At 42.3% G+C, this 25,880-nt stretch overlaps 1 protein-coding gene across 2 annotated transcripts; it reads left to right on the forward strand.

Moving 5' to 3' along the window:
• The first annotated feature begins 23 nt into the window (after positions 1-23).
• On the forward strand, positions 24-20,147 carry WHAMM (WASP homolog associated with actin, golgi membranes and microtubules). 2 transcript variants are annotated; one of them, XM_061158813.1, is made up of 10 exons: positions 24-752; positions 3,388-3,561; positions 4,302-4,452; positions 6,326-6,495; positions 7,672-7,837; positions 10,434-10,621; positions 13,991-14,077; positions 14,320-14,415; positions 16,671-17,151; positions 19,380-20,147. In XM_061158813.1, the coding sequence occupies exons 1-10, from the start codon at positions 150-152 to the stop codon at positions 19,679-19,681; spliced, it is 2,418 nt and encodes an 805-aa protein (XP_061014796.1). In that variant the 5' UTR covers positions 24-149; the 3' UTR covers positions 19,682-20,147. The 2 variants fall into 2 exon arrangements, with proteins under 2 accessions (XP_061014796.1, XP_061014797.1); XM_061158814.1 differs by having other exon boundaries at positions 16,671-16,926.
• The last annotated feature ends 5,733 nt before the right edge of the window (positions 20,148-25,880 follow it).

Below are 25,880 nucleotides of genomic sequence, written 5' to 3' on the forward strand. Positions count from 1 at the left end.
AATCAAAAGTGCCGAGGGTGGCGGTGGTGGGGGTGCTGACGCCGATTCCAGTTCAGCGAAAAATGACGCGGTCCGGACTGTCCAGCGGCTGCTGGTGCGAGACCAGGCTCCGGCGAGCCGAGCCCTCCGGGCGCTGACCGCCGGCGGCCATGGGGGACGAGCAGCCCGACAGCTTGGAGGGCTGGGTGCCGATCCGTGAGGACCTCTTCGCCGAGCCCGAGCGGCACCAGCTGCGCTTCCTGGTGGCCTGGAATGATGTGGAGGGCAAGTTCGCCGTGACTTGTCACGACCGCACGGCGCAGCGGCGGCGGCGGCGCAAAGGGAGCCAGCAGGGGCCCGAACTCGCGTCCGAGGTCGCCGCGCCCCCGCCCAGTTGGGCGGGCCTGCTCTCGGCCGCCGGGCTCCGCGGCGCGCATCGGCAACTGGCGGCGCTGTGGCCGCCGCTCGAGCGCTGCTTCCCGCGGTTGCCGCCGGAGCTAGACGCGGGCGGCGCCGGGGCCTGGGGCCTGGGGCTCGGCCTGTGGACGCTGGTGTGGCCGGCGCCCGCGGGCCCGAGCGAGGCGGCGCTGCAGGAGCTGTGCGGGCAGCTGGAACGCTACCTCGGCCAGGCGGCCGACGGCTGCGGCGGCGCGGCGGTTCGCGACGCGCTCTTCCCCGGCCAGGGCTGCGCGGCCGACTGCGAGAGCACGCGAGAATTCCGGGAGCGAGCCCTGCGCGCACGGCGCGACGAGGCGAGCGCGCGGCTGCGCCAGGTACGCGCCCGCCGGGCCCACGCAGGTCCTTTCCGTGCTCCTTTGCCTGGGGAGGGACGAGCGCGAGAGTGGGGGCTTCTCGTTATCTGCGTGATGCGCGGAAGGGGCGCGCAGCCTCGCAGGTGCCTCACCTGTCGGGCAGCAGCGAGGGGACTTCCCGCGGAACCCGCACGGGGCCTGGCGAGAGGACTGAGTTAGAGTTTATTCGCAGTTCAGAGCCAAAGTAGGCTCTTAAACCTTTCCCCTGGAGATGTTGGCGGAGCAGGCTGTTATGACCGGAAATGCCAGAGAATACTGAAAGAGGAACTAGAAACATCCCATGAGTGTAGGAAGTGATAACGAGGACTGAATGTAACCAAAGGCAGGTTCCGCGTATGAGGGGAAGACCCATAAAGGAGACAAGATGTGTTAGAGGATGAAGGGGCTTCTGGGACCCAGGCTTTTGAGGTAAGAAAGACTTGGTGAGGCGATTTCCTTGGTGGTCCAAGGAAAGGACTCCCCGTTTTGCACTGCGAGGGGGCACTGGCTTCCAAGACCCCGTGTGCGCAGTCGGGCCAACAAAACAAAACAGACTTGGTCCAGTGGAAAGCCGATAGAATATGAGCTGTATTCATCAGTTTGGAACAGCAGCAATAGGAAAGCAGTTTTAAGCTTGAAAGAGGTTGTTAGAGCGATTGAACGATTCATTTTTTGAGCGCTAAGTTTACAGAACTGAAGGGGATTTAAAAAAGGGTTTAAGAGGAAAACATGGCTCATATATCCACAACGAATTGACTGTCCTTAAGTCAAGACTGAGTTCTCTATGCTACACCCCGACATGCCTCTCGCTTGCCCCTTCTATTTGTTGTTTTAGTTGCTAAGTCGTGTCTGACCCCATTTACTGTAGCCCACCAGGCTCCTCTGTCCGTGGCATTTCCCAGGCAAGAATACTGGAGTGGCTTGTTATTTCCTTCTTCCAGGGGTTCTTCCCCACCCAGGGATCGAACCCGCGTCTCCTGCATTGCAGACGGATTCTTTACCACCGCACCACCAGGAAAGCCCTTTCTCACTTTAGGTCGTTCTTAATCAGAATGATTTTTCTCTGCATTCATTTGAAGAAGGGGAGGTGTAAGAAAAATTTAGCCACATTCCAAAATCTTAATTATATTCTCTCAAGCTAAATTAGAATGAGCTTTTTATACACCCACTTCTTATAGCTTTATTCCACTTGATAATATGAAGAAACCACAGGGCAGTTTCAGGCTAGTTAACCTTTGATCTTCAGCTTTACCATTGAATCACTTTTATTTTTCAGACACCTGGTTTCTCAGAGAGACGTGGTTTTCCCCTAAACTAGCATATGTTACTATTGTAAAAGTATATACACTTTGTCCAAGTTTGAGTTCATTCAGAGGTATTATGGCACTAGTATAGTTCATACTGTTAAGTTAGCTGTTGACACTGGTATAGTTCACCTGTTTACCTGGAACATGTGGGTGGGTGAGGGCTTAAATACACTGCATCCATGGAAGTGCATGTAATAATTTTAGTACTCAGCTCATATTTCAACAGGAAAGCAATTGATTCTAGAATTAGACCAATTACTAACATTGCTAGAATATAGAAAGTGAAACGGAATGTTTTGAAGTCTTAAGTTGTCTTAAGTTTACTTTTTCACGTGTTTTCATTTTCTTGAGGGAAACTTTTGCTTTTTGGGGGGGCAGGGCGGGTAATCCTACTGTTATCACCTGGATAAAATGACTACTGAACATAGATCACTTTATCCTTAACTGGAGGGAAGGACATAGAAGAATTTAAGGATGTACTGACCTAGGGGTGGGGGTGGGGAGTTTATATTATTACTTGATTTTATTTCTCTTCTCCTGGGCGGTAGTTTCTTACCAAATGAGTTTTTCTAGATTATAAGGGCTCAATTTATTTCTTGCCCTGCCTCAGAAGCATTCTTCAGAGGCTAGAGCCCCATTTGTGATGCTGTGAATGAGTCTACTCTGCTGGGGAATTGGTGGGAATACTAACCTGGGGGAATTGAGAGAGTCAACATGCTGGAGGAGTACTTGGAATCATCTCTGTGTCCTTGAGTTTGTTTGTTTGTTTTGATCGCATCACATGGCATGTAGGGTCTTAGTTCCCTGACCAGAGATGGAACCTATGCTGCCTGCAGTGGAAACGCAGTCTTAACCACTGGACCACCAGGGAAGTCCCTAGCAGTTTTAAAAAAGGAATGCATTCTCAGAATACCTTTATGGTCAAAAAAGTGATGGAAAAATATCCTCTTTCAGGTCCTTTTCTCTGAGTCCTTAGTATATGTACTACATACTTAGGACATAAATTTTCGACTCTACATCCTCCTCTATCTCCCATTTATTATTATAAAAGTGCCCAGATTACTGAACTGGGCAAAAGCACAGTGCTGAATGAATGATTACAGTAATAATATTTCTACTATGGATGTACCATGAGTTATTTAACCATTCTTACTGGGCATTTTGGTTGGAGGACAATAGCATTTTCATGTTTAATCAGTATTTTAAATTGATGTGTTAATGTCTCGAACATTCAGGTTTCTTTAACTCTGTTGGTTTGGTGTGATCTCATACTGTCCATACTTGAACTTTATTTACATTTTGCCTTCTAGTTGCTTCAAGGGCATGAAAAAGCCAACACCATGGTAGCATTAATGAATGTGTATCGAGAGGAAGATGAAGTGTACCAGGAATTAGTTACTGCGACAACCATGTTCTTCCAGTATTTACTGCAGCCATTCAGGGACATGCGAGAATTTGCAGCTTCATGTAAGCTTGCTATTTTGGTACGTTTTATGTTTTTACTTTATCAGATTTACTGTTTATGACATACTGTTTCTTTAGTTGCATTTATGATTCAATCTGTGTTTCCACTTTGGGTTCACCCTGTGTTTCAATAATATTGTAGGTACATCGAATTTATTTTTTAAATTGATTTAAAGATGAAGACATTTAAAAAATGTATTTATTTATTTTTGGCTGTGCCGGGCCACGCACGGACTTTCTCTAGTTGAGGTGAGCAGGGGGCTACTCTCCAGTTGTGGCGTGTGGCCTTCCCTTGTGGCTTGTGGGCTCCAGAGCATGGGCTAGGTAGTTGTGATGCACAGGCTTAGTTGCCCCACAGCATGTGGGATCTTCTCAGACCAGGGATAAAACCAGTGTCCCTGGGATTGGCAGGTGAGCCACTGGACCACCAGGGAAGGTCTGCAAACAATATGTGTTATTATTAACAGAGAAACACAGCTTGACAGTATTCCCTTCTAGAAAAAGTTATTCGAGTAGTACAAAGTAAAGTAGGGTATTTTTTCCTTTATGCTCCAGAATATCCCTTTGTCTTCCAGAGGATGCTGCACTTAGAGCCTTACTTATACTCAGTAAGGAATTGATGAATGAATGAAATTTAATTGACTAAGTAGTAGTAATAAAAGTAGTTTAAATAATCCACATGACCAGTTTCCTTTCGATTTTCTAATGATTCTACATGACTCTTCTCGATTAGTGATACAACTTTCCCTTCTTTCTGTAGAAGTCCTTGGATGAGGATGATCTGGGTCCTAAAAGGATAGTTGCCCTGCAGAAGGAAGCCCAAGAATGGACCAGACAGGCTGAAGAAGCTATAGTCTCTATTCAAGATATTACAGTGAATTACTTTGAAAAAACGGTAGAAGCATTAGCAGGTAATAATTTTAAAATGCTATACTAAGATACATGTAATTTTCATTGTACTCAGAAAACACTTGAGTGCCTCTTAAGCACCAGATTCTGTATTTTCTAGGTACTGGGGATTCACTATAAGGATAAGCATAGACACTGTAAAGTCAGATGAGGGAAGAGAAATCTTAATTATATATTCATTCAGGCATATGGAAAATGGCAGTGGCGGCAAGAAGCCATATGAGGAAGAGAAACATGGGGCGCTGAGAGCCTAGGAGAGAAAAACGAGTCTCATAGTGCCTCTCAGAAGTGGTATTTGCCCTCCTATCTGAAGGGTAAATGGAAGTGGAGAACAGAAAATTGATGGGAGGCTGTTCCAGGCAGGAGTAGCATTTACGAAGGCCCTCTGGTATGAGGGAGCTTGACAAGTATGAGGAAGCCATGGGCTGGAGCACAGCAGAGACACACCTCATCTCATTGCTCATTTCATGGCTCTATACCTTACCGTACTTCACAGATAGTATGATTTTTACAGATTGAAGGTTTGTGACAGCCCCACATTGAGCAAGTCTATTATAAAATAGCAAGTGCTGAGACCTCCCTGGTGCTCCAATGGTTAAGATTCTGTGCTGCCAATGCAGGGGGGGTGTGCAGGTTCGATTCCTGGTTGGGGAACTAAGACTCACATGCCATGTGGTGCAGTCAAAAGATAAAAATAAATAAATTTTAAGAATAGCAAGTAGTGTTTTTCCAACAGCATTTGCCCCACTTTGTGTCTCTGTCAGTCACATTTTGGTAATTTTCCCAATATTTCAAACTTTGACATTTTGTTATGGTGATCTATGATGAATGATATTTGATGTTACTATGCCAAAAAGGTTACAACTCAAAGCTCAGATTATGGATAGCACTTTTTAGTAATAAAGTATTTTTAAATTAAGGTATGTACATTTATTTAAAGACATAAAGCTCCTGCACACTTAATAGACCATAGTACATAACTTTTGTATGCAGTGGAAAACAAGAAAATCTGACTTGCTTTATTGTGGTATTCACTTTACTGTGTTGGTTTGGAACTGAACCTGAACTACCTCTGTGGTCTGCCTGTACAGAGAATGTGGTGTGAGAATGCTGGCAAGACAGGCAGGGACGAGACCATGTGGTCCTGTAGGCTGGGTGAAGTACTTTTTGTTTATTGTTTTTTTTTTCGCCACATCACATGGCATGTGGGCTCTTAGTTCCCTGACCAGGGATTGAATGGGCGCCCCCTGAGGTGGAAGTGCAGAGTCTTAACCACTGGACTGGTAGGGAAGTCCCTGGGTGAGGTACTTTTGTCTAATCTTCAGTCATTGTTGATAGTAGCCACAAATAGCAACAACTTATTATCTATCAGTTTGTGGAATTATAGTACGTTCATAAAGTGGAATACCATGTAGCTATTAAGCATGATTCTCTATAACAATTTTTATGAATAGCAAGAATTCTGTGATACAGTAAGTGAAATAAACAAGATATAAAGCAGAATGATATCCTGGGTGGGGGGAGGGGGGTTGGTGGTTTGTTTTCGTCAAACTGTATCTTCCTGTTTGTCTAGTTAGACACAGAAACAGTCTAGAAATACTTGCACCAAGATGTAAGAAGCAATTGCTGTAAGTGAGATTCATGATTTTCTTTTTTTAAATGAAGTTATCTAAAATTTTATACTAAATAACCATGTATTATTTTTGTGACAATAAAAAGTCACTAAAATACAAGTTTTCTTTTAAAAGGGATGTTTTGCAGGTAACACGGAAGGCAATAAATAGAATTTGTTCAGGATGAATTTTTCCTTTTTTAAAAAGTTTCTTTTTTATTATGAGTTGTACTTGTTTTATTTTATTAATTACAATCCAACAGGAATGAAGAAACAGATGGCTCAGGATGAGAAGAGATTTGGCCAGGCTGCCTGGGCCACAGCAACTCCCAGGTTGGAAAAACTCAAGCTGATGTTAGCCCGGGAGACTCTACAATTCATGAGAGCCAAAGAGCTGTGTTTAAATCACAGAAGAGCTGAAATTCGGGACAAGGTGAAACAAACATAACTGAAGCTTTGTTTTACAAATATACTTTTATTTTATGTAGCATCCTTGCTCACTTGTTCCAACACCATCTTTTTTATCTTAAAAAAATTTTTTTTATTTAAAAATTTTTTTGTAAGTTTCACCATTTTATTTATTTATTGGGTTGTACTGGGTCTTAGTTGTGGCTCACGGGATCACGGATTTTCCTTACGGCATGTAGGATCTTTATTTGCAACATGGGAACTCTTAGCTGTGGCATGTGGGATCTAGTTCCCTGAGCAGGGATCGAATGCAGGCTCTCTGCATTGGAAGCAGAGCGTCTTTGCCACTGGACCACAAGGGAAGTCCCCAGTACCATCTTCTGTTGTTGTTGCTCAGTCACTAAGTCGTTCCAACTCTTTGCAACCCCATGGACTGCAGCACACCAGGCTTCCCTATCCTTCATCATCTCCTGGAGTTTGCTTAAACTCATGTCCATTGAAGTTGGTGATGCCAACCAACCGTCTCATCCTCTGTCACCCACTCCTCTTCCTGCCCTCAATCTTTCCCAGCATCAGGGTCTTTTCAGAATTTAGAGACTGGGAGTTTGGCCGTGAAGTTTCAGTTAAGATGTTTTTTAAATATTATACTGTTGCAGTCACTTGATGATCACATTGACCTCAGAACCAAAGTAGCTAATATACTTGAAAATCAGTCAAGCCATGTTTTCAGCACAATTTTAGAATAATCAAAGAGGTGCTTTGTCTTAGGAGCATAGTCAATTTCATTTCCTATAACATTATGACTTTAAGGCAGAAACATCTGTGAATACTTCATTGCCATTTATTTTCTCAAAACCTAAATATTTTCATATGTTTCAGAGATGAGGTAAAGTATTTGTGATTAACGCTGAAGAAGGCATTTTTATCCCATTAAGTGAAATGGGAAAGTGTCTCTTCTCTCTTTGCTTTTTTCATATTTGATATTGAGCGGGGAGGGAATGGCAACCCACTCCAGTATTCTTGTCTGGAGAATCCCAGGGACAAGGAGCCTCACAGGCTACAGTCCATGGGATCCCAAATTGTTGAACACAGTTGAGCAACTAACACTTTCATGGAATAGAAAATAACTCAGATGCTTGTAAAGTTTGCTTTTAATGTCCTAATTATTTTAACTTGCTCTTATCTTTTTCATGAAAACAAGATGGAAGATCTTCCAGAACAAGAAAAAAAAATAAACATTGTAGATGACTTAGAATTACAATATTATGAAGTTCAATTAGAATTATACGAGGTTAAATTTGAGATATTAAAATATGAAGAAATACTGCTTGTTACACAGTTGGACTCCATTAAAAGACTTATAAAAGGTAAAATTTATATTTCAGTGTATATCTTGGTATGTTTAAATTACACATTCAAGGAAATATCAATTATTTCTTGTATATTGTATATTGAAATTTTCTAATAAAGTTTCCCTTCAGTATTTTTGTTACTGAAATAATATGTTCATTGGTAAACACACAGCAAAACAAAGGGAAAATATTATTACTCCAGTTCCATTATCTAGAGATACTTTGTAGACTCTGTAGTTTTGTAGCTTTTTTGTATGCTAATGTTTAGAAATATCTATCATTTTCTTAAACCAAAACTGTATATTCTGTTCAGTAACCTCTTTTTCATTTAATATATAATAGTCATCTTTCCGTTTCAAAAAGTTATAAAACCATCAAAAATTTTAATGGCTGCATAGTATTCCATTAAATAGATATACTAGGATATCCTGCTTTTCACTGTTGTGAACAATGTAGTGAAGAACCTTCATTTACATATGTCTTTGTGTATAGGACAGATTATTTCCGTGGAATAAATTTCTAAAGACGGAATCAGGTCAAGGACAATGTACGTTTTACATTTTGACACCTAATTGTTAAAACAACACTATAACAATCATTTGATATACATTTTTCCATACCACTATTATTTTCTAATTTCTAAATTTCATTCTAGTTAATGATGCTCCTATCAGCTGATGATGAAAATGTTTCCCTGTACTTATTCATTTAAATTCTTTGCCTATGTGATGGGAAAGAAAATGGCATCTTTTAATTTTCATTTATTTCATTTACAAGTGATGCTGAACACAATTTTGTATGTTTACTGGTCATTTGTTTTTATTTACTGCCTATTCATGGTCTTTGCCCATTTTTCTTTGGAATGTTCCCTTTTTGTATTAGAGATGTTATTATCTGTCATATGTTGCAAGTCATTGCTTTGTCATTTGCTTTTTCGGAATATTTAATCTTTATGATGTCACCTCTCTCAGTCTTTCTGCTTTGGTGTTGTAATTCCTTTATCCCAAAATTACACCGGTATTTACTTGTGTTTTTAGTATTTTTATGATTTTGCTTTTAAAAACATTTGGCTCTTTAATCCAGATGAAGTTTATTTTGATGTGGGGTAGCAATCTACTTTCCCCTCCAAATTCCTAGCAGTCCCACTCACTGGTTTTAAAAACATTTCCCCTGTTGCTTTGACTTGTCACCTGTCCCATATCCAGGATTATCATACTTGTTTTGATCTATTTATGAACTGTTATTTTCTTTCACTGATTTGTGAGTGGCTCCTCATAGCTGGTACCATGCTATTCCTATTATTATGTAAAGCAAGTCCTTCCCTCATTAATCTACTTTTCCAAAAATTTTCTTACTCCTTCTCACTCCTTTATTCTTCCAGATGAACTTTAGAATCATTTTGACAAGCTCAAAACAAAAAACCCAAAAAACTCGGAATTTTTATTGGAATTGCAGTTAACATTAGAGATTAATTTGGGAAGAATTATCGTCTTTTCAATTTTGAATCTTCCCATCCAAGAACATGGTATGTCTCTCCATTTACTCAAGTCTGTTTTTTTCCCTAAAGTTCCTCCAAGTTTAGTTATTTTCTTCATATAGATCCTGAACATTTAATTGAATCCTAGGTATTCAAAAAACTTTAGCTTCACGTTATAAGCACTTTACATATTTAGGAAGAAGCTCTATTAGAAAAAGGTTAATCTGGATGGATGCATGCCAAACTATTCATATTTTCCTCTGGAAATAAAAGGACAAAGAGTTGGTGAGGAAAGAGGAAAATTTTACTTTCTATTTTTATGTACTTCTTTAGGACTTGAGTTTGTTACAATCAGCATGTATTTTTTAAAAATCAATATGTAATTAAGATTAAATATCACTAAGGCACCTTAATGACATACTGCTGGTAGAACATATGTTGCCTTTCTCGAGGAGGGTGATTTGACGACAGTGATCAGGAGCCTTAAATATTCATCTGCTAAGGAAGTAATAAAAAATGTATACAAAGATTTATATTCAAAGATGTTCATCACAGTGGAAATGATAATAATGGAACATTGGGACATTCTAAGAACAGAGAGTACTTAAATTCGAGAATACTGTGTTGCCATTAAAATTGTATTTCTATCACATGGAAAAGTTTCTCTAAGAATTATCTTTATTGATACATGTAACTATGTAAGTTGCGTGTGTGTGTGTGTGTGTGTGTGTGTGTGTGTGTGTACACAGACACATATATAAACCTGTTAATGGTAAGAACCTTTAACTATCCTTACATTAAAAAAAGTATTCATGGGCTTCTCTGGTGGCTCAGTGGTAAAAAATCCACCTGCCAATGCAGGAGACACGGGTTCGATCCCTGATGTGAGAAGATGCCATGGAGCAACTAAATCTGTGCACCACAACTGCTGAGCCCGAGTGCCCTAGAACCTGTGCTCTGCAACAAGAGAAACCGCTGCAATGAGAAGCCCATGCACTGCAACTAGAGAGTAGCCCCCACTCTCTGCAACTAGAAAAAGCCTGTGCAGCGATGAATACCCAGTGCAGCCAAAAGAAAAAAGTGTGCATTATTTTTAATAAAACATGTTTTTAAAAATCATTAATATGCTTCTAGATAAACAGGATGAAGTGATCTACTACGACCCATGTGAAAGTCCAGAGGAACTTACGGTCATGGATGGTGTAATGGGGCTACAGGAAGGGAAGCAGCTGGAGGTGGGGGTGCTCAGCCGGCAGTGCCAGCAGCTGGAGTCAAAGCGGGGCAGCATCTGTGCCAGGAGAGCCCGTCTCAGGAACAGAAAGGTGGGAGCGCCGGGCGGCCTTCTTGTCTTACGGCTTCAGGGGATTTCTTCTTTTACAAAAGATAGGTTCAAAAATAAGGCTTTTATAAATGATTCATTTTATGTGTGTTTATGTAGATATCAGTGGCTACAATTAAAATACACTACAGTTTTGTTTTTTTTTTTCTTAAAAAGATTCTTTTTTCCTTTTGGATTTAACCATCTTTGGATTTTAATTAAGTCTTTCAACAACTGTTGATTTAATGTCTATGACATACATAGGCATTTTTATTTATTTTTTAACACACAGCTTATTTTATTTATTCATTTTTATAGATACGCAGACATAGAAAATGGATGTGCAGACACAGAGGGAGGGAAGGGGAAGATGAGTTGGGAGATTGGGATTGACAATATACACTATAGCTCAGTTGGTAAAGAATCTGCCTGCAATGCAGGAGACTCCAGTTCAATTCCTGAATGGGGAAGATCTGCTGGAGAAGGGATAGGCTGCCCACTCCAGTATTCTTTTTTTTTTTTTTCATCATGAAAGAAACTTCAAATAATAGATTTCTTTCTATTCTTTTTTTAAAAATTAATTAATTAATTTTACTTTACAAGATTGTATTGGCTTTGCCATACATTGACTTGAATCCGCCATGGGTGTACATGTGTTCCCCATCCTGAATCCCCCTCCCACCTCCCTCCCCACCCCATCCCTCTGGGTCATCCCAGTGCACCAGCCCCGAGCATCCTGTATCATGCATCGAACCTGGACTGGCGATCCGTTTCACATATGATAATTTTCATGTTTCAGCGCCATTCTTCCATAGCATCCTGCCCTCACTGTCTCCCACAGAGTCCAAAAGACTGTTCTATACATCTGTGTCTCTCTTGCTGTCTCGCCTACAGGGTTATCGTTACCATCTTTCTAAATTCCATATATATGCGTTAGAATACTGTATTGGTGTTTTTCTTTCTGTCTTTTTTTTTATTTTTTTATTTTTTTTTTTTCCCAGTGGGTTTTGTCATACATTGATATGAATCAGCCATGGATTTACATGTATTCCCAAGCCCGATCCTCCCTCCCTCCTCCCTCTCCACCCGATTCCTCTGGGTCTTCCCAGTGCACCAGGCCGGAGCACTTGTCTCATGCATCCCACCTGGGCTGGTGATCTGTTTCACCATAGATAGTATACATGCTGTTCTTTTGAAATATCCCACCCTCACATTCTCCCACAGAGTTCAAAAGTCTGTTCTGTATTTCTGTGTCTCTTTTTCTGTTTTGCATATAGGGTTATCGTTACCATCTTTCTAAATTCCATATATATGTGTTAGTATGCTGTAATGTTCTTTATCTTTCTGGCTTACTTCACTCTGTATAATGGGCTCCAGCTTCATCCATCTCATTAGGACTGGTTCAAATGAATTCTTTTTAATGGCTGAGTAATATTCCATGGTGTATATGTACCACAGCTTCCTTATCCATTCATCTGCTGATGGGCATCTAGGTTGCTTCCATGTCCTGGCAATTATAAACAGTGCTGCGATGAACATTGGGGTACACGTGTCTCTTTCAATTTTGGTTTCCTCTGTGTGTATGCTCAGCAGCGGGATTGCTGGGTCATATGGCAGTTCTATTTCCAGTTTTTTAAGGAATCTCCATGCTGTTCTCCATAGTGGCTGTACTAGTTTGCATTCCCACCAACAGTGTAAGAGGGTTCCCTTTTCTCCACACCCTCTCCAGCATTTATTGCTTGTAGACTTTTGGATAGCAGCCATTCTGACTGGCATGTAATGGTACCTCGTTGTTTTGATTTGCATTTCTCTGATAATGAGTGATCTTGAGCATCTTTTCATGTGTTGGTTAGCCATCTCTATGTCTTCTTTGGAGAAATGTTTGTTTAGTTCTTTGGCCCACTTTTTGAATGGATCTTTTATTTTTCTGGAATTGAGCTGCAGGAGTTGCTTGTATATTTTTGAGATTAATTCTTTGTTGCTTCATTTGCTATTACTTTCTCCTATTCTGAAGGCTGTCTTTTCACCTTGCTTATAGTTTCCTTTGTTGTGCAGAAGCTTTTAATTAGGTCTCATTTGTTTATTTTTGCTTTAATTTCCAATATTCTGGGAGGTGCGTCATAGAGGATCCTGCTGTGGTTTACGTTGGAGAGTGTTTTGCCTATGTTTTCCTCTAGGAGTTTTATAGTTTCTGGTCTTACATTTAGATCTTTAATCCATTTTGAGTTTATTTTTGTGTATGGTGTCAGAAAGTGTTCTAGTTTCATCCTTTTACAAGTGGTTGACCAGTTTTCCCAGCACCACTTGTTAAAGAGATTGTCTTTTCTCCATTGTATATTCTTGCATAGGCATTTTTAAAAATCACAATAGGTAGAAACTTCTAAGAAGCTACAATAAATGATAAAATTAATTTTATTTTAAATTGATTATAAAATGTCAGTCAGACAATATTTGGCTTATTTCAGTCCTTATAATTAATTGGTGAGTGATTTTTTTCTTAATTTTTAAAAACTGTGATTACATAAAAAGGTAACATACTAAGAGAGGGTAAGCATACTTGAGATACAGTTTTATTTATTTATTTTGAGATATAGTTTTTTTTTAAAGTTATTTACCTGTTTTTTGGTTGCACTGAGTCTTCATTGCTGAGCGGGGTTTCCCTAGTTGTGGGGAATGGGGGCTTCTCACTGTGGTGGCTTCTCTTGTTGTGGAGCATAGACTCTAGAGCACAGGCACAGTAGCTGTGGTGTTCGGCTTAGTGGCCCTGTGGCATGTGGGATCTTCCCGGACCAGGGATTGAACTTGTGTCCCTTGTGTTGGCAAGCAGAATCTTAACCACTGGACCACCAGGGAATTCCTATATGATATAGTTTTTAATATAATTTTTCAGATATTGTAGTTTGGATGTGTTATATAGGTATATTTGGAAAGTAGACTGGATGTGTTATATAGGTATGCTTGGAAATATTTAGAACATTAGGGGGAAATGTGTTTATAACAATTGTGCTGAAACAGATCCTTAGGACTCTTCCCACTTAAGGATGTGGGGCTGCCTGTATATCTCATTTCTACTTGGTTGGAGGACTTGCTTTTTCATCTCTCAAAGTACATGCATCCCAGCCATGATCTTCTGACCAGGAACAAGGGATTTCTGTAAGCAGCCAATCGGCCCATGTCACGTGACTGAGGAGGAGGCAGACGTACTGAATCATACCGTAACTCCTATTAATAAATGCCTTATGCTGCAACCCAAATGCAGTGCTTTTTTCTTTTAACCTTTTATGCTACCCCATGGTAATAGTAAAAGCCATTCAGTTTTCAATTTATAACCAGGTTAAAAAAACAGATCAGTGAAATTACATTATTCCCCTAGGATCAATGCAAAGAAAATCATCGACTCAGATTACAACAGGCTGAAGAAAGAATAAAATATTTTCATCAGCATCACAGTGTTCAGAGGGTGAGTGGTCGAAGAAAAATGTTTTATGTTTGCATTATGTGACCCATGGGCTTCAGCTTGTGCAGAGTGGAGCCCCACTGCCTGGTCAGCTGGATCCTGAGGGCATGGTGCATTGTGGCCCTGAAGCTGGGGTGGAGACGGGGGTACAGACATGGCAGTGGGTGGGGAGGTGGCAAGAATGTCAGGTTACAGTCTCTCAAGACTTTTGGGAAGCTTACAGATATGTGTTTGTCTAAATATAGAAAAGAGACAAGAAAAAAGAGGAGGAGCAAAAGAAAAGAGAATGGATAAACCAAGAACGCCAAAAAACCCTCCAACGATTAAGAGCATTTAAAGAGGTGAGTTCTATAAATCCTCGCTTCTCCTATGTCTTCTGGAAAAATAATGAAGATCACCCGCCCTAGGAGAAAAATACAAAGCATTAGGGACAGATGATTTGGGACCTAAAATGTTCCCCAAATGCCATGATTTATAGTCTATAAATAAAAAACAAAAGTATTAGAAATATCAAGATGTTTTTGACCTTGCCACTCACCCTGCTGTTAACTGGCAGGGAAAACCAAAAATAGTTAAATGGCCCTCAGCTCTAGCTGGCTTTTTCCTCATTTATAATAAAGAAGGCTTTTAAAATTTGGCCGAGGAAACACTGTGACATAAGTATAGTTAAGTGACCTGTTAAAAGTGAACAGGTTTAAGAGACAGAGAGAACAAACGTGGATACCAAGGGGGTGTGGGAAGAACTGGGAGATCGGGACTGACATACATACACTATTGATACTATATATAAAATAGAAAACTCGTGAGAAAGTACCGTATAGCACAATGAACTCTTCTGAGTGCTCTGTGGGAACCAAAATGGGAAGGAAATCCAAAAAGAGGGGATGTATGTATACGTAAAGCCAATTCACTTTGCAGTGTAGCAGAAACTAACACAGCATTGTAAAGCAACTATACTCCAATAAAATTTTTTCTTCAAAAGTGAATACATTTTTTAAAAAGTAAATAGATATATATAATAATGTTACTTAAAGTAACATTAAACTTGTTGACTATAAAGCGTAAACCTGTTCTTGTCGTATATCCTCATAATGACCCCAAAGGAAAAACAACCCACTCCCAGACAGAACTCTGGGATGAGGTACTGAAGATGCATGGTGCAATACCGACAAGAAAAACAGGGGCCACCAGAGTGAATACACCATATTTTACAGCTTCATCTTGTCTTCTTTCTTTTTTTCTGACTGCACTGTGTCTTTGCTGTGGTGAGTCGACTTCTCTAGTTGCCATGTGTGGGCTTAGTTGCCCTAGGCATGTGGGATCTTAGTTCCTAGACGAGGGATCAAATCCACGTTCCCTGCATTGGAAGGTGGATTCTTAACCACAGGACCACCAGGGAAGTCCCTGATATACTTTCTAACTCTGACCCCGCTGTATAGCAGGCACTGTGCTAGGCATTTACATTCGTTCTCATTATCTTTTTTTAAAGCAGCTTTATTCATGTAGGTGCACACTATACAGTTCTTCCATTTAAAGGTTTACTATATTCACAGAGTTGTGCAACCATCACTACAATCAGTCTGGAACATCTTTACTGTTCCCCAAAGAAATCTCATATCCAGTAGCCATCATTCCCTGCTACCTCCCTGGGTCTGGGCAACTATTAATCTGCTTTCTGTCTCTATGGATTTGCCTACGGTAGACATTTCATATAAGTGGTCCTTTATGGTGAGTGGTCTCTCAGCATAATGTTTTCAAAGCTCATCCATATTCCAGAGGGTACTGATTAGCACAGCAGAGTCACTGTGCAGGAGGGGATTCAAGGGATCCAAGTCCAGCTCCACGACCCTGAACTAGTCAGAGCCCTGATTTTCACATTTACATGGTATGAAGGTGAAAGAATCCATCAACAAACTGGAACGAGTTGACCTTAAATCGGCAAAAGTTGCAGTTTTTTTGGTCCATGGAGGTGTACACCCCTCAAGATTAGTTCTTTGTAACGTGAGATTTTTCTTTAGCAAACTATACCTGTGAAACTACAACTTCTTTAATTAATATTTTTAAATTATAAAATTTACTCTAAGTCTAAACATTAGAGAAACATCTGTAATACCTGTTTTAACTGTCACTTGGAGGTCCACACTGCTGGTATTTTTCATAGATCTGTTTTTTCACATGGTTATACACTGCACACCATATCATCTGCATTTTTTTTAAAAGATGTTACACAGACTTTGTACTATTTATGATTTTTCATGGCTGCCTGATACTTTAAACTCACCATAATTTTTTCAACTTTCTTTTGTTTGTAATTGTTTTCTGATCTATCAGACTAAAAATATGGTGAGTGTTTTTACCTGTATGTATCCTTCCATATCTTTATTACAGAGAAAAGTATTATATGAAAGTATATAAACGCTTGTTCCTCAATATATAGATTCAGTAGTAAGGGTGCCTGTGCAAAGTGAGAAGCAGCTGCTTCGTGAATTAGAATGATCCACACAAAGAAACTCTTTGGGTTTCCTTTATAGAAAACTTTAGCATTTTGATGGTTTGTGATCATAGCCAGTTTGTCAGAGTGGTTTTTCATTTTCAGAGATGTCCAGGCCAGCCTGTCCTAAAGAGCTCTCGCTCACAACCTGTGACTTCAGACCTGCGGAATGGACTACCCAAGCAGACACCCCTGCCGACTTCTCAGATGACAGCTGTGCTCCGTCCATCCTCTAGGAAAACCAGAAGCGCTCCCTTGTCTGAAGTCAGTACTGTGAAAACCCCTGAGCGTGAAGACTGTGCTGGAGATAGCCCTGTCCTGACTTTTGTTTCAGCTGGTGACCAAACACATTCCACGTCAGGTGAAGAACTGTCACTGCTGCCGTCACCACCCCCTCCGCCTCCCCCGCCGCCTCCTCCCCCTCCACCACCGCTGCCCCTTCCTGCTCAGCCCTTTTCTTCTCAACCTGCACATCATCGGAATTTACGCTTTGAGACTTCAGTGAAAGATGATCAGCCACTTCCACTAGTGTGTGAATCACCCACTGAGAGCCCACGTGGTCCCACAGACAGTTTTAGTGGCCCAGGTAATCTTCCCAACTGTCCCCACTCACTGGGGGTTGTTAAGTGGTTAAAGGGTTCCAGCTTTAGCAGTCATCATCTTCAAATCAAAATCTTTTTCATAACGCTCTACAATCTTAAAATATTCTAGTATGTGTTACCTTGTCACTCTTTTATTGCAAAATTAGAGCCTAAATCTGAGCCTAAATCGAAGAAAGATCTCTATACAATTAATGGTCACATGACTTGGGATCTCTGAGGCTGTTCAAGAATCAACCTATCTCAGGTTCTCTTTTTTTAAATTTATTTGGCCGAGCCAGGACTGAGTTGCAGTACGTGGCATCTTTTTAGTTGTAGCATACAAACTCTTAGTTGTACCATGTGGGATCTAGTTCCCTGACCAGGGTTTGAACCTGGGCCCCCTGCATTGGGAGCTCAAGAGTCATAGCCACTGGACCACTAGGGAAGTCCCTATCTCAGGTTCTTAAGACATCAGTGTTTGATTTCTGCCATATGTTTCAGTGTCGCTTTGAATTAAGCTCACTGTTGCATCTCTGAGTCCTTTATGGAATTAAATTGTTACATCTTAAGCAGAATACTGGTTTGGAATTATCTTGGAGGCATTTTAGACTACGGAGGGCTGTTCTTGTAGTCTGAGTGGTGGTCAGAGAAACCTTACTGTGGGAAATCTTTCTAAAATGAAGTGGTCAAATACAAGGGGACTATGATAGATGATGGGAATTATATAACAGTTCTAACTGGTTCTGGTTAATGTGTATTCTGGTCATTCTGAATTTAAGGTTTCACTGTACCTAGAACCAGGTACAAATGAAAATGTCCACACTACTAAGTGGAGTCCAGATGGCCCATTTCCATGGGCTTTGCTGCAACACTGTGGTAAATGAAAATGAGAGCTCACGGGCCCGGACAAGAAATAGGACATGGCAGGTCTTTGTGGGGGAGCCTTCTTCCGGACCTGGGAGTCCATGGTGGCTCAGTGGTAAAGAATCCGTCTGCAGTGCGGGAGACCCGGATTCAATCCTTGGGTCAGGAAGATCCCCTGGAGGAGGAAATGGCAGCCCACTCCAGTATTCTTGCCTGGGAAATCCTATGGACTGCGGGCTGTAGTCCATAGAGTTGCAGAGTCAGATATGACTTACCTGCTGAGCACGTGTGCACACATTGTTTCCTGACCTGACTCGTAACACACACACTGCCTCACTGCACTGAAAGAATAAGAAAGTGTGAGTTAACACCATAAAGTGCCCTCGATGGTACAAGTCTATCTTATTACTCCTAGAAGGGAAGTGGAATAACAAGTTATAGGTTAAGATCCAAGGTGTTTTGTTAGCCATGGCATAGCTTTTCAGTTCTGAACTAGAAATGACTATTCACTTTGAAGTCTCACACTGAAGATTCCTAAATTAGTGGCCATAGTCACACCCTTCCAGCAGGTGGTAAAAGATTTTACCCACCACAGGGGGCTCAAGGTGCCAAGAGTGAAAAATAGCTTCTCCTCACCAAGGCTTTGAAACTCTGATCTAATTTGTGTTTTGACAGCATTTCACACCCTCCAAAGTAGAGAGCACATTAAGTTACCTCAGGATAATGTAGGTGGAATTAAAGCACGCTATATACAGAGACGTGCCAGAGCCACCCGCTCTGGGTTCACTGATTCAGGTTTTCCTTTAAGCCTCATTGTGTGTGGAAACCTGCTCACTTCAGTGTCACAGAACAAGTAATCACTGACTAATATCCAAGACTGAAGTTGGAGAATTACGGCAGGGTACAGTCAAGAGATTTTTAAGTGGGAAAGGAAACGGAGGAGATAGAATGTCAGAGCTATCGATGCACACTGGGTTGGACTAAAACACCCCAGCTGATCATAACTATCTTCAGAGTCGCCTGAAAAGGTGATAACACCTGTGTCTTCACAAACAGCCATGCTAACCAGGAGGTATGGTGACTTTCAGCTATGCCTGGGAGTTGCTATGGATTTGAAGAAGTAGTGGAAAATCAGTGGTTAAGGTAAAATATTAGCGATGAGACTATCCTGGATTTAAACAGGGAGCCGATACTAGCAGATAGCTGATATCCTAGCAGATGCTCAGAGCATTTGTCTAATGGGATGATGACCATCTGTTTAAATCATGGCTTAACTGATGGATGACTTGACACCTTTAACAAGTACAAAATCATCTTGGCACTTTGGGGAGAAAGAATATGATTCCTTGCTCTGTTTACTCAATTTCAGGGTCGATGGACGAGGTGCTGGCCTCCCTAAGGCACGGCAGGACCCCTCCCCAGAAGGTGCAGGCGCCCGCTTTGCCCCCTCCCCGAGCCTCAGTCAACGAGCACATTCTGGCTGCCATAAGGCAGGGGGTCAAACTGAAGAAGGTCCACCCTGCCCCTGGCCCGAGCCCCAGCAGTACACCCACCAGCGACTTGGAGAAGAGCATCAAGGCAGCGCTGCAGAGAATCAAGAGGGTGTCTGCTGACTCGGAGGAGGAGGAGGAGGAAGGCGATGAGCAGGGCCCCTGTGAGTGGGATCATTAGGCTCCTCTCCAAGGGCCCAAGGCCTGTTCTGATAAAGCATGTGATGGGGTACTGGTAGACAGGCTGCACACCCCGGAAGATCAGCTAGGGCATGGTGTGTGATGCTGCAGCTTTATTTATTGCTGTGGCTCTTCAAGTCAGGGAAGGAAGGAGACATAGTGCCTATGGCACATCTGAGAACCCACGGTGAGTACTGGTGGCATAAGAAACGGTAATCACTGTTCACCACAGATAACCTAGAATCATTCCCTTATTCTGAAAAAAGTTTACGCTGCTACTGTAGAAAAGCACTGCTGACCAAGTGTGTGCAGTGGTTTGCTGGGGTTGAAAGGTTTGAATGTGGACATTATTTTAACAATAATCAGAGTAAATTGCTTATAAGCAAGACTTATTTTAAATATTTTAAATGAAATGTATTTCATGTATCAAGCACAATATAAACTCATAATAAAAACTATTTATAATGCCTCTGTGTCACTCATGAAGAAATGAAATTGAATATCTTAACACAGCCGTTCCTACCTTGGCTGGGTTTAGCTGAAATCTTATTAAAAACATTGAATGTTTTTTTAAGCAAATACTAAGGCTGGGGAATAGTGTCATTCTCCTCAGGCACTCAAGCTGGAATCTTTTCTCCTTCTTGCTTTGTGTTAAAATTAGGAAAGGAGTGGGATTTCCCTGATGGTCTAGTGGCTAAGACTCACTGCTCCCAATGCAGGTGACCCGGGATTCTATCCCTGGTCAGGGAACTAGATCCCACATGCCACAACTAAGAGTTTGCATGCTGTAACTAAAGATCCTGCATGCTGCAACTAAGACCCAATGAAGCCAAATAAAAATAGGAAAGGGGAAAGAGACCAATACAAGGCAGTCCACTCATTTCTCAACTTGTCCAGAGTATCTTCACTAACCTCATCGCATCACTCTCGCCATGGCAACCCTGGGTTTCCACAGAACAAGATGAATTGACCCTCGGTTTCACAGAGAAGTTCTTACAGACCCAAACCGTTGCTACTTACAGCTTCTTCACTGACTGACGGGCCTCAGGTGGCACAGCTGGGAGAGGCTTGGGTGTTTCTTCAGCAGCTGCAGCCTGGACCTCCGTGCGCAGCCACTGACAGGGGCACTACCTTCCCTGACCTTGAGTGATACAGACCCAGATCCAGCTCCCGGGCATGAAGCTGCCTCACTCCTCTCCCTGGGCCCAGGCCCTGGTCCCCTGACACGGCACAGGTTCCCTTTCCTTCCTGTAGGTTCCCGGCAAGGTTTAGGAGTGTGTGTTGCATGGGGCCACACTCCTGTATAGCATCTTGCTGGATACTCGCTGGGCCTCTGTTGAAAACCTCAGAAGCTGGCCCAGTGGCTGTGTCCCTGGCCTCCTTCACCACCAGCGACAGGCCAACCTCAGCACAAAACTCTTCTCTAGAAAGAATTTGGTATTTTTAAAAATGGCCAAATCAGAGCTCTGTTGGACTTTGCTAGTGCTTATTTTGCAATTCAGTATTTTTAATTATTGTAATTTCAGTATTTTGAGACACGAGTGAGCTTATTCAGACTTGGATAATTCTCAGAATTTGCTTTCTAAGGGCTGCCAAAAATGAGAAGCTTTAAAAAAAATCCTTCTCAGAGAGTTCTCCAAAGAAAATTCCTCACTCAACCATCTTTAGTGCATCAAAACTTCTCTGGAACCTTCTCTCCTTCATTTCTCTCCCTTTTCCCCGCTTCTTCCAGCCAAGCTGGGAATTAAGTCCAGACTCTGGCCTCAACCCTGAATACTCATTGAAAAGACTGATGCTGAAGCTGAAGCTCCAGTACTTTAGCCACCTGAGGCAAAGAGCCGACTCATTGGCAAAGACCCTGATGCTGGGAAAGATTGAGGGCAGGAGGAGAAGGGGGTGGCAGAGGATGAGATGGCTGGATGGCATCACCAATTCAATGGACATGAACTTGGGCAAACTCCAGGAGATGGTGAGGGACAGGGAGGCCTGGCATGCCACAGTCCATGGGGTTGCAAAGTCAAGACACGACTTGGCAACTGAACACACACATTGGTCTCAGAGGATCCAGAGTCACAGTGGGGGACAAGTATTGTCTCCTACTGTCTGGCTTCAAACCTCCCTAGTCCACCCTCCAGAGTGCTATCGGTCAGTCTCCACTGCTCCCTGTGAGATGTCCTTCTCTGCTCTCCTACCCACACGGGTAAAGGCTGCCCCTTGGTGCGGTGTGCCAAGCCCTCAGGACCTGGCTGTCTCCCCCCACCGCCCCTTCCCCGACCACACATTTTACCCCAGCAACACCAAGAAGGTTGCCACCAGCTCCCACACGGCTCTGCTCTCTTGAGCCTCAGTGCCTGGGATGTCCCAGGCCTCTGCTACCCGGTCCTGGAAAATCCACACCCACCTTTCAGTCTCAACTCCACAGCATCCTCCTCTCTGAAGTCTTCCCTGGCCCCTGTAGGATCACTGCACCCTGTCCAGGACCCCAGTCACAATGCCTCCCCAGTCCATAGTCCAGCCACAAGAGCAGCCTGCTCTGGCCAGGTTTCATATCCCACGATGGGCCCTCTGGCCAAAGCTGATTCTAGGACAGCCAATCCCTAACTGGAAGCATCCTGTGGATGGTCCAGAGTGAAAGACCATGAGTTGGGCCAATCAGAGTGATTTATTCATGTGTTCTTTCATTCCCTCTCCTGCATCTGAACTGGGGAATCAAGCAGGTAGTAGTAGCAGGAGCCAGAATCAAGAGGTTTTTGATTAATGACCATCCATCATGTGAAGCCATGTAGTTGACTGAATTTACATAGCAGAGTTTCTCAACTCTCAGATATGTAAACTCATGGGAAGAAGAGTGTGTTGGTTTATATATTTATAATAAGATTACTATTTTATCTATTAGTATGGGAAGAGTATATTGGTTTATATATTTATAACAATATTATATCTATCAAGAGTATATCTATTGCTGCCAGAACTAACTACAGAAAATATATTATCAACCTTAAAACAGCATAGATTTACTTACCATTCCATGGGTCTGAAGTCCAGTGTGGGTCTCCTTGGGCTAGTATCCTGGTGTCAGCAAGGCTGAATTTCTTTTCTGAAGCTCTAGGGGAGAAGCTAGAAGCTCTTTCAGTTTCTGGAGGTGGCCTACAGTTCTCGATTTGTGGCCCCTTCATTGATCTTCAAAGCCAGCAACACGGCATCTTTCTGATTCTTCTTTCATTACCATCTCTTTCTGACCACAGCCAGGCAAGGTGCTCTGCTTTTAAGAACTCATATGAGGACTTCCCAGGTGGTCCAGTGGTTAAGGATCCACCTTTCAATGCAGGGTACGAGGGTTCGATCCCAGGTCAAGGAACTAAGTAAGATCCCACATGCCACAACTAAGGGTTCACATGCTGAAATCAAAAAAAGATCCCACAGTCACAAGGCAACTAAGCCCATGTGCCACAGCTACTGACGCTCAGGCACCTAGAGCCCGAGAGCCACAACAAGAGAAGCCACCTCAGTGAGAAGCCCGGGCGCTGCAACTAGAGAGTAGCCCCCACTTGCCTGAGCACAGCAACAAAGACCCAGTGCAGCCATAAGTGAATTAAATAAATAAATATTTTTTTAAAAAAGAATTGGAAAGGAAAACTTCATTCATGGGAAGATTATTGCAAAATTGAGGTCAATTTTCCCAAACGTCCCAGAGAAGGGGCATTTGGTGTTTGATGCCCCAGACACAGGGCCTGACTGGTGTAAGGAGGCCCCTCTGGGAGGTGGTTCACGTAGCACTTGAGGCCACTCACGAGTGAGCTGGGAGGGTCTGGAAAGCAAGTGGACATGGGTGGCCACAGAATCACTTCCACTCAGTAGTGTGCTTGCTCTTGCAAACACACATCAGCTGATCCAGCTAGCAGCCTTTAAATCAGGGCTTCCCAGGTGCCTCAGCAGTAAAGAATCCACCTGCAATGCAAGAGCTGCAGGAGACACAGGTTCAATCTCTGGGTCAGGAAGATTCCCTGGAGGAGGGCATGGCACCCCACTCCAGTACTCTTGCCTGGAGAATCCTATGGACAGGAGCCTGGCGGACACTACTGAAGCAACTTAGCATGCACACATGAAAGTCAAATCACCATCCACTCAACCTTTGCTGTCAAACGGGATGGTGCGTAGAGGATCTGGGGTCAGAGGCCAGGACAGCCTCATGGGGATTTCTGCAGGACAGGGACAGCTGGGGAATTGTGAAACAGAGGCGGTGGAATGAGAGGGCAGGGGCGGGAACAGGGGACCTCTCAGCAGACATAGGCTCCCCACCACCATCCTGGGACTACATAAGCCCTCAGCCTCTGAAAACTCACCTCTGGAGAAAAGGGGTTCCCAGGAGTGACTGAGATCAAATTGCATGAGGCTGGTAGATCAAGGCCTCAAAGAGAAATTTTCTTGAATGAAGGGATGATAGAGAATGTGGTATTTCTTTTACTCCTGAGCTGTGAACTGAGATTCACACCTCCTCCATGTATTTGGGAAAAGTTGGTTCTCTGCCGGGCACAGACTCTGCCGTGTGGATAATCTGCTTGAACAGCTCTGGAAAAATCTTTCCCAGTAGAATGAGTCTCTAAGATTAGCTTTTCATGCAATAGCCAGGAACACAAGCATAACACTCTCTGCTGCTTTCTGCTCAGAAGGACAGCACTGCAGCAGAAAAGTGCCTCTTGGGTTAAGAAAAGCCTTGGGGGACTTCCCTGGTGGTCTAGTGGTTAAAACTTCACCTTCCAATGCAAGGGGTGTGGGTTTGATCCCTGGTTGAACTAAGATGCCACATGCCTCCTGGCCAAAAAAAGTGAAGTCACTCAGTTGTGTCCGACTCTTTGTGACCCCATGGACTGTAGCCCTCCAGGCTCCTCCATCCATGGGATTTTTCAGGCAAGAGTACTGGAGTGGGTTGCTATTTCCTTCTCCAGGGTATCTTCCCAACCCAGGGATCGAACCCAGGTCTCCCGCAGTATAGGCAGACGCTTTGTCATCTGAGCCACCAGTGAAGAAACTCAATAAAGACTTGAAAAGTGGTCCACATCAAAAAAAATTGTTAAAAAAAAAAAAAAAGGAAAGCTTCAGTATTGACTTCATGAAGGCACAAGATAACCAGCTGGCGGGCAGGTGATCTCCGAGCATACCAAGTGTGGGGCTGCCTTGAAGCAGGAGCTGGAATTGATGGCAACTCCCCTTTTGCAAAGGCTTAAATGCCTCAACGCACACTGTCTTCCTTGCTTGAGCACAGGAAGTCACCCTGGAGAATATCCACCTACCCTTGGGAAGAGCCAGAATTTCCAAAGTATCTTAAGACACAGAGGGCTTCTCAAAGATTTTTGTTGGCTTAAAAACAGACACAGACATTTTACTGAACTATGTATTTCTACATAAACAACTATTACAACAAAATCAGGTAAAATCCACAAAAGTATACAAGTCTTTGAAGGAAAATACCTTTTCCCTTTAAGTATAAAAAGATGTCAAATAACATTGTACTGAAACACATGAAGCAAAAACTGTTAGAAACACAAGAGAAATAGAAATACAACAGTAGTGGGAGACTAACATACTTTCCTTAGTCTTTAATGAATCAGGTAAGCAAAAATTAAAAGTCCGTAACATTAAAATTAATAAGGTCAAATCAATACATATAGATTGAATTTTGTTCCCTTCTGAGAATATACCTTCCTTTCCAGTTTCCTGGGAATATTTATTAAAATAAACAATTTATTAGGTCCCAAGAAAATATCAATAAACTCCTGAATGCAGAAATTGTACAGGCCACACCCTCTTTGACAACAAGGCAGTAAAAGTAGAAATTTATAACAAGTGTTAAAAACAACAACAAAGAGTATCAAACTATCTGGAAATTTAAAAGTATAATTTCAAATAACTCTTAAGTAAAATATAAAGTCAAATCTGAAATTGCAAATTATTAGAACTTAGAACACCATACCTAAAAATGTAAGGGTTACAGATAAAGAAACATTCAGAAGAAAAGTCATATAGCCTTATGAATGCTAGTAACTATATCTACTATTAAACAGGAAAAAGTTAAAATGGCATTCAACTTGAGAAGGTGAAAAAACATCATAAGATACAGGAAGAAATTAATAAAAACAAAAAGTAACCAAAACATCATAAAATGGTAAAACAGTAAATTAAGATTTAAGCCCTAAAATAAA

This window comes from Dama dama, chromosome 13 (genome assembly GCF_033118175.1).
Source record: "Dama dama isolate Ldn47 chromosome 13, ASM3311817v1, whole genome shotgun sequence".
NCBI lineage: Eukaryota > Metazoa > Chordata > Mammalia > Artiodactyla > Cervidae > Dama > Dama dama.